The sequence below is a fragment of the Dermacentor variabilis genome, chromosome 4 (genome assembly GCF_050947875.1).
Source record: "Dermacentor variabilis isolate Ectoservices chromosome 4, ASM5094787v1, whole genome shotgun sequence".
In the NCBI taxonomy this organism is placed as follows: domain Eukaryota; kingdom Metazoa; phylum Arthropoda; class Arachnida; order Ixodida; family Ixodidae; genus Dermacentor; species Dermacentor variabilis.
In genome coordinates this window covers 21,682,980-21,691,381 of record NC_134571.1, presented here as the reverse complement: position 1 = coordinate 21,691,381, position 8,402 = coordinate 21,682,980, and the positions used below count along the sequence as shown (strand labels likewise).

The 8,402-nt window shown below is 49.1% G+C and overlaps 1 protein-coding gene across 1 annotated transcript in view; it reads right to left on the bottom strand.

Moving 5' to 3' along the window:
* Nucleotides 1-893: 893 nt before the first annotated feature.
* LOC142578775 (tudor domain-containing protein 3-like) overlaps nucleotides 894-8,402 on the bottom strand; it is a 154,741-nt gene continuing 147,232 nt past the window's right edge. Inside the window, exons 12-13 of the mRNA XM_075688339.1 lie at nucleotides 4,967-5,092; nucleotides 894-3,849 (exon numbers count right to left, since the gene is read on the bottom strand). Of these exons, the coding sequence (XP_075544454.1) occupies nucleotides 3,316-3,849; nucleotides 4,967-5,092 (660 nt within the window). The 3' untranslated portion in view covers nucleotides 894-3,315. The remainder of the gene's footprint in view (nucleotides 3,850-4,966; nucleotides 5,093-8,402) is intronic.

Below are 8,402 nucleotides of genomic sequence, written 5' to 3'. Positions count from 1 at the left end.
AAATGCCCGATAATTCGGCAATAAACGTTACCCATTGAGGTCCTTCAGTGAATGCTCGGAGACCCGAAGGACGTTAGAGACATTAATTTTCTCATATTTTTTTTTAGTTTGTCCAACCTCGTTTATTAAACGAGCACGCACGCACAAAACCACATGCACACACAGAGACACACCGTACGTGCGAACCCAATTGATCCATCTCTCGAATCATGGCTGCAGAAGAAAAAAACCGCACAGACGGATAACGCCGGAACGTCACGATGGGTCACGCAGGTGACGTTGGGTGGTTTTATAAATATATACTTTTTACGCGAATAAAAGACATCCAGCGTCCTGCGATTGACCATGCCTGTGGTCTCTTCGCACCACCATGTCTGCGGGTTTAAAAAACAAAGAAATGCGGGGTGCGTGGTACGTGCCATTATTGCAACTGCGATAAATACGAAAAAAAAGAAAACGCAAGACGCAGCTAGAGATTAGTCGTGTTAGACACAAGCAGCACCAATGCCATCTTTCGCTTCCACACAGACTCGTGCATATTAAAGAGCAGTGAGACGAACAACAGTTGGCTCTCTGGGATTTTACAAACCTGGAACACAACACCTCGCGATCCACGGGTTTCACGGTGCACGATGGCTGAAAACAGCTGTCCAGTATTCTAAGTAAACTAGGTGATAACCGAATGCTACCTAGGGCAGCTCTTTCCTTGCTCCACTCCTCGATTAAATATACAAGATGTGCTATTAACTAGAAGCATCCGCAGCATTTCAAGCGCATTTCGCAAACGAACGCGTCAGAACACTGCGCCGCCGTACAAAGAACACAAAAGAAACACGGCTTGTCCAAACAACAACGAACGTCAGAACCCGATGCACACAGAGGTAACTTTTGCAATGAGTTGAAAGAGGCATTCTTTGCTGCGAAGTTCAAACGGTAAACACTATGAACAACACCAATATTACCATCAGCACACAGTATACGAACAGGGCGCCAAAAACGGAACAAGAGAACTGCAACCAATGTTATTCCAATTTAGCGCTGCTTGCGCACGTTATCTAGAGTGAATGAAAATAAGAATACTGTCTATCGAAGTAAGCCGAATAAAAAGATCTGCGTCATACGGCCTTAACGTCGTTTAAGCACTCAGAACAATACTAAAGAGGGGAAGGTTTTTGAATCAGGGCTCGTTAAAACCTATTTTTATTGATCATTATATCAACTAAAGAAAGATGAAGAATAAATGCAAGCTACCGCATCTCTAGTGCAGTACATTCGGTGTCACAGAAATAGTTAGCATAAGGTCAATGCGAAGAACACGCGATGACGTAGCAATTTCATTGCAATCACAACGTGCGCAGGATGGAAAACAAAACGAAGCGCTTTCGTGACACACTGTTTCTTGATCATTTCCGTGCCTCATAAAAGAAGTTGGGCACATGTACTCTGTGCCTGAGGGCTGCGTATTGAGCGTTGGCGCCGAGATGCAGTAAGCGATGAACAAACGAACGTAAAGAAAAAGAAACTAACTGGGAAACTGTAAAAGAGGGATTGCTCTCCAGCATTTGGCTCAGTCTAGAAGCACCAGGGAGTCGGCGCTTGACCTGACGGCCATCTTCAAGTGGTTATTTCAGAGCGGTCTCGCAGCGCCGTAACATCGTGCAAGACGGCATTAAAGCTGTACTTCGAGGATCAGCAGGCTGTAAGAGTGATAATCAAGCTTCGCTATACATATTGCAGCCGGCTTTAGTCTCGTAAGATAGCTTACTTGCCGCAGTGCAAGACCTTACTGGCGCTAACTGAGTGCTCTGAAGAAACGACCGGTCGAGAATGTAGTTAGCATCTCTCATTAAAGAGTCCGCTGCCTAACAAGTGTCGTGAACTGGAGGTGTAGAATCGAGAAGTGACGGCGACGCCGACGACATCTGGCACAACACTCTGTGAAGTCCGACAGCGCGATGCGCAGCGCGGCAACAGGGCAGGTGCGCGACACGTTGGTCGACCAAGAGGCACGGCGGCCTCTGAGGAAAAACAAGACCCACTCGGCCCGCGACTACAAGCGACTCCCACACACGCAGCACGTGTCTTTTGCGCAGCCTACCAAACATCGAATAAGCTAGGACAACTGTCGCTATGCTTAAATTAAACGTAAAAAAAAAAAAAGAAAAATGAAACGACGCAGTGAGTATTTCTTTCTCTGGCTGGCACGAGAACCACCATCGCCCGCGCCATGTAAGAACAACGTTTATTGTTGAAGGAAAATAAATTTGACGATGGCGAAGGCCAGCCACAATAAAACGACTCTGGGGAAACGAGGAATTCCGAAAGATCTGGAAACATAGGAAAAGGGAGAATGCCATAGGATGGAGGTGGATGAAGGGGCCACGCGACGAGGTATAGTAGATACGCAAGCACCGCTGCCAAAGTCGAGGAAAACCTTGTGCAAGCTTTCAATCATGCCGGTTGCTTTTTCTCCCTCCACAACTCTATTCCTCAACTCTATTCCTCCTGCCAATCTTCTAGCCGCAGCCTCTAAAGGTTCCGAGCGTTCGGAGCGCCCTCACAGACCTAGCACACGGTACAGATTCTATTTGAGTCGCAGGCCGAAGGAGTCCCGTATTTCACCAGCTGACCATGCCACTCTGAATGCAAGGCCTTCACAGGAATGACCGTGAGTTATAGATAACCGTAGACACAACAGGAATGACATATTACCACCACCACGCAAAAGCGACACTGCTCACTACAGCGTTAGTTCCGATGCTTCGTATGGCTGTGTTTAAGGTGTGCCATAGTTGTGGCCGAATTGATCACCTTTGCGTATCCTCTGGCACGAAAGTTCTGCCGTCACAGAAAAATCATTATTCTTACTTTTACGCGGCGCATTTGCGCGTCGCAACGGCAGGTTTAACACGGCGCATTATTAACCAGAGCTCGACAAGATATCGCCTCTAGCGCTGAGTCACCTATCTACGACGTGGCATGGTGGTAATACGGCAGCAATAGGTATACGTAAAGTTATCCACACACCTGCGCCTCTCTCTCTATACCTCTTCCGTATGGGTAATTTCATGGGATCTTACAAGCTACTGCACTGCGAGTTTCGTTTTTTTTTTCCTTTTTTCCTTTTTGGCTGAGCGTCCAGAGATGACATTCCGCCGGGTTTACCGGCCCTCCGAGAGGAGTGCACAGGCACTTGTTTTACGTTTATTCACGGCAGTGGCCACGGTCGCTGCATGCGTCGTAGTCACCTCCCGATTGCGGCGCCACCGTTCCTAACACGCCCGCAGACGACCCTACAGAATTCCGCCGACAGGCTCAGGTGGGAGGCTGACGCCGTTGCGCGGGCGGCTGATAGTACTGCTGCTGCGGGCGCCCTTGTCCTCCGCCAAACGGTGGCGGCTGGTGATGCTGTGGCTTGTGGTGCTGCGGCGGCGGCCTCTGTCGGTACCCGCCGTGTTCGTAGCCGTCCGTCGGCGGCCGGTGATGATGCTGCTGTGGCTGATACTGAGGCTGATGGTGATGTTGCTGCTGCTGCTGCTGGTAATTGTGCTGCTGTTGCTGCTGGTGGTGGTGGTAGTTCGGCTGGTGGTGCTGCTGCGGCTGCTGGTGGTGGTGCTGCTGCTGCGGCTGCTGCGAGGCGGCGGCGTTGGCCGCCTCGTTCTGCATCATCGCTTCTAGGTAACGGTAGTCCTCAGAGTCCCGACTGCTGCTAAACTGCTGCTGTTGCTGCTGGTGCTGCTGAGGAGGCGGACCGTGTTGGCTACCGCCGCCTCCGCCGCCACCGGCTGTGCCACCGCTTCCGGCCTGGCGGTGGTACTCCTGTCGAGACGAGCTAGACTGGCCCTTGTCCTGCGCAAAAAAAAAAAAAAAAAAATGCTGTCACAGTACTTGCAGGCTTTCGGAAGATTAAATGCGCGCTCCTAAGTGTTCTCCTAAGTGAGTACAACGATGAATAAATTTTAGTTTGCGTTCCTCATAAAGTCGTCGAGCGTCTCAAAACGTTGTGCTTGTCTTGCTATTAGACTAGTAGCCCAGGACGTGCATTCACATATCGCATCGTGCGCTTGAGCAGTTCGTAAAGAGGAGACTCTGGCTAATCGTTACAGGTAATATGTTATGTCATTAGCGAAGACTGCGGAGTGGCGACAAATAGTTGTTATCAGCAAAAAAAGTTTTGAGAATCCGGCTGCGCATTTGTTTACGCTTGAATGAAAACTTACGATTAGCTGCCAGAATGTAAAATAGGTAGTATATATTCACTATAATCTCAACCGTAAAGGTCGAACGAAGGAATCATCATTATTATCCTATCTTTATGTACACTGCCGGACGAAAACCTCTTCCTGCGATCTCCAGTTACCTCTGTCCTGTGCCAACTGATTCCAACTAGCGCGTGCAAATTTCCTCATTTCATCGCGCCACCTGGTTATCTGTCGTCCTCGACTGCGCTTCCCTTCTCTTGAAAGGAGTATGCAGACTCAAACTGATCAGCAGTGAGTGCACAACAGAAGCGTATCAGCCCCAAGCGAACTCTTGGACAGGAGGATTTTTCAGGGCCAAAGACGAAGACAAGACCCCTTGATGGAAACCTCGCCTCCGGGCTGATGCTTCTCCTATATCACTCACCGCTGGTCAACAGAGGATCAATTTGAAAAAAGGATGCATTCAACTCTCAAACCTGCAATTCTAAATCCAACCTCGTAGCTGTTCCTGAACGTAAATTCCTGAGACAGTTAGACAGACGACTTGGAAAAACTTTGTACAGTGTCAGCCTCCAGTGTTCAGCTTGCATTGGAAAGCTCTAATGCTCCGTGTGTACCTCCTGGACTGCAAATCAGTGCTGCAATGAAGTCTCCCAGGTGGGCCAACAAGCACCGCCTGGAGGCAAAGGTGCTCTTGCCCAACGTATTTGGAACGCTTGGGTGAGAAGCTTAGCGTGCACGGGAGGGAGATGAAAGGTGCTCACCCATTGGGCGAGCGACACGGTCTGCACGTCCGAGCAGAGCACCTCCTCGTGGTTGCCGTAGTCGACGAACTTGACCACGCACGTGTTGCCGTTGGCCGACACCTCGTGCACCAGGGCCCGGTAGAACTGCGCGAGAATTCAAACGGTCACAGGCGCGGGAAGGGGCGTCACGCACGCCTCCAAAATTTCAGCTCCCGCGCTCAAACCATCCACACCGAAGGTTTTGCGAAATCTGTCACAAATGTTGGGAAGGCGGGCAGCGGATGGGGAAGAAGGTGGCCGCGCTGTTGGGGTGACGAAAAACACAGTAGCTGATCTGGTGAAATATCTACTTCTCCTGTTCCCGCGCACATCTGTAGTGAACGCGGCGTTTTCTTTAATGTGATCAGCTGCGTTCTGCTGTTGAACATAAGGCCACGGGTTCGATTCCTGCAGGCATTAGCAGCATTTCTACGTGGCCGAAGCAGAAATTATCTCGCAGCGAGCTTTGGGTGCACCTATGGGAAGCTAAAATGGTCAAAATTAACGAGGGTTACTCCACTACCGCGGCGCATCTCGGAACATTTCTGTTGCTTTGCAACACTAAATGTACTCATTTTTTTAATGGGTGAGAGTAGGTGGTTGTTCGCGACAGGAGTTCTTTCAAAATGCGCTCCTAACAACTGTTATTCGTCTGCAACAGCTGTTATTTGCCCGCGCCGGATATGCAGAGTATTATACCACACACCGGCAACAACCTGCGAACTTGTTTGAGCGCTTCTGCTGGTGAAGGAGCCAGGAATGTCCAGCAGCGTATAGAACGTCCCTCCGTCATTCACAGCTTTTTGCATTACACTTCTCGCGTTGAAGAATGCCCTTCGTGCAACATTTATTTGAGAGCAGGAACGAGGCAGAGTGCGGGGTTAAAACGCAATTATAGCGTTTCATTTGATAGGGCGTACCATGCATTTGAACAATAACGGGACACGTTGACTCAAGGTCCATACGGTTCTATGTCCCGAAGTAACAATGGGGAAGACGCCGTAGCGGAGTGCTCTGGATTAGCGGAGTGCTCTGGATTAATTTTCACCGCCTGGGGTTATATAACGTGTACCTAAATATAAGTACCATAAGCGTTAGTGAATTTCGCCTCTACTGGAATACGCCCGCCGTGACGGGGAATCGAGCCTGCAACCTCGGCTTCAGCAACAGAATAGAATAACTACAAGCGAGACATGTTAGTAATCCAAGCCCACACTGCAGCAGATACTACATTCTGATATGCAGGAAGATACTACAGGGGCTCAGGTCATTACTAGGATATTACTGTGCCACACAGTGAGTTGCACGGGCTACTTAATAAAACTAGCTTAATACGAGCTTAATAAAAAGCTTCCGTGACTCTTAGGCGGGGACCGGGGAAGCTCGAAGCATATGGAAACGCTCAGCGATGTTAGGTGATTCTGATTCTCCGTGTCGTACACGTGCTGGCGTACACAAGGGCGGCACGTACACCTGACAAACAACCGGTGACATTTTCTGCTATATATTGTTACAAGATACACGAGTACTCCATTCAAATATTATTAATAAAGATGTTTTACTCTCTCTCTCTCTCTCTCTAGGCAAACGTCGAGATGCTCAATATGGTTACGTCACGGTTTCCCAGACAACGATCTTAGTAAATGCACATATAGTCCTTGGAAAGCACGTGTTTTATTCGCCTGGCTCAGAGCCCCCTGTAGCTCACATTTACGTAAACAGTAGAGGAATGCGCGCGGAAAAAAAAAAAAAACGGATTGTAGAAAGGTACAGGTGTGAGAAGATAATGGAACGGATTTACTGTGCTGAGAAGCGTGTTACGACCCGAGAGTCTTAGAGGGCGTTGCATAAAGGGCAAGTATACCACGCTGCACACCAAGTAATCGATAGTGCACGCGGAATAACAAGGAGAAAAACTGCTTTCGTGAAATGTTTTCTTTTTTGACATTTCCTTTTTGTCTGCGCCTTAGCTTGAAAAGCTTTCGCGGCTGAAAATAACGCCGAACATGTCAGAGCAAATTACTGATTATTAATAAAATTATTTGCGAGGTATTTCCGTTAAACACGAAGCGCTAACCTCGGTAAAACACGTGCAGTCACGTCTTGCCACAAAATATTTCACGCGCTGCTCCAAATTCGCCAAGAAAACCCGCTTTCCGTGTTCAAAATACACCAGGAGGTGGGGAATTTGTCAACGATAGGTAGGCGTGGCTCTGCCTACAGGCGCGTTCGAAATGCAGCCTGCGCACTCACGTATGTCGGAGGTCACCGCAGAAAGGCGGGAAACCGCGAGCGAGGATACACAGACGAGATCTACAGAGCTGGGGAAATACAGGGCGGCGTAACGGGCTGCCCGAGAAGCGAGAGGCCAAACCGTGCCACCGGCCTATCTGAGAGACGGTAGCCTGGAAGCCAAGTCGCTTCGTATCTGCAAGGTTCTGCGCCAAGACGCGGAAATGTATGGCGCGACTCTTGGTGGCGCAGCTCCAATACTACAAGGCTTTCCTTCGAGGCGACTGATCAGAAAAGCACGTAACTGCACATGTCCTGGTGCCAAGCAACCAATGCTGCGAACTGCATGAGATTTAGACATGCTTGAAGAACAAAAATGAAGGGATGGTGAGAGGGAGAGAGCTAAACGCTCTTCGCATATAACTTCGACTGAAAGGACTAGCGATGGCAGGCTGAGATTTCTCCTGCCCACGGCACTACTGACGTGCGCATAAATGTGCCCTTGCGCATCAGTCGCTGCATGCTTCAGTCAGGTGCATGTCAATGAACTTGAACAAGCCAGGCGCGGACAACGCTATATAGCCGCAATGTTTGCTGCGGCGCGCCACTATGGCACCGTCCAGCATGCACTCGGCAAACGACCTCTGTGGCCTCCGAGATTTTCGTACAAACCTTTGCGTCCTTTACCACATTTTATTATTATTATTATTATTATTATTATTATTATTATTATTATTATTATTATTTTGCTTTATTAGACATGCGGCACACAGAACGCTTAAAACAAGACGACATGAACCAGTGCAAGCACCAGCTATACAATTTGATGCTGAAGGTAAAAATACACCCCGAATACAAGCCTCGGAAGAGCGTGTGTACGGCACAGGATCGGCGTCAGAGACCCGCCACGCAGTAGCCCAGTGGCTTTGGTGTTGCGCTGCTGAGCTCAAGGTTGCGGCGGGTTTCGATCCCGATCGCATTTCGATGGGGCCGAGGGGAAAAAACAACAACAATAGGCTCGTGTAGTTAGATTCAGGTACACGCTAAAGAATCGCAGGTGCTGAAAGTTGATCCTGAGCCTCCCACTACGACATGCCTCATAATCATATCGCGGCTTGGCGCGTGAAACCCCAGAATGTCATTATTTTGTTTCTTTCGTAGCCCCTGTGTTGCCATTGGACGG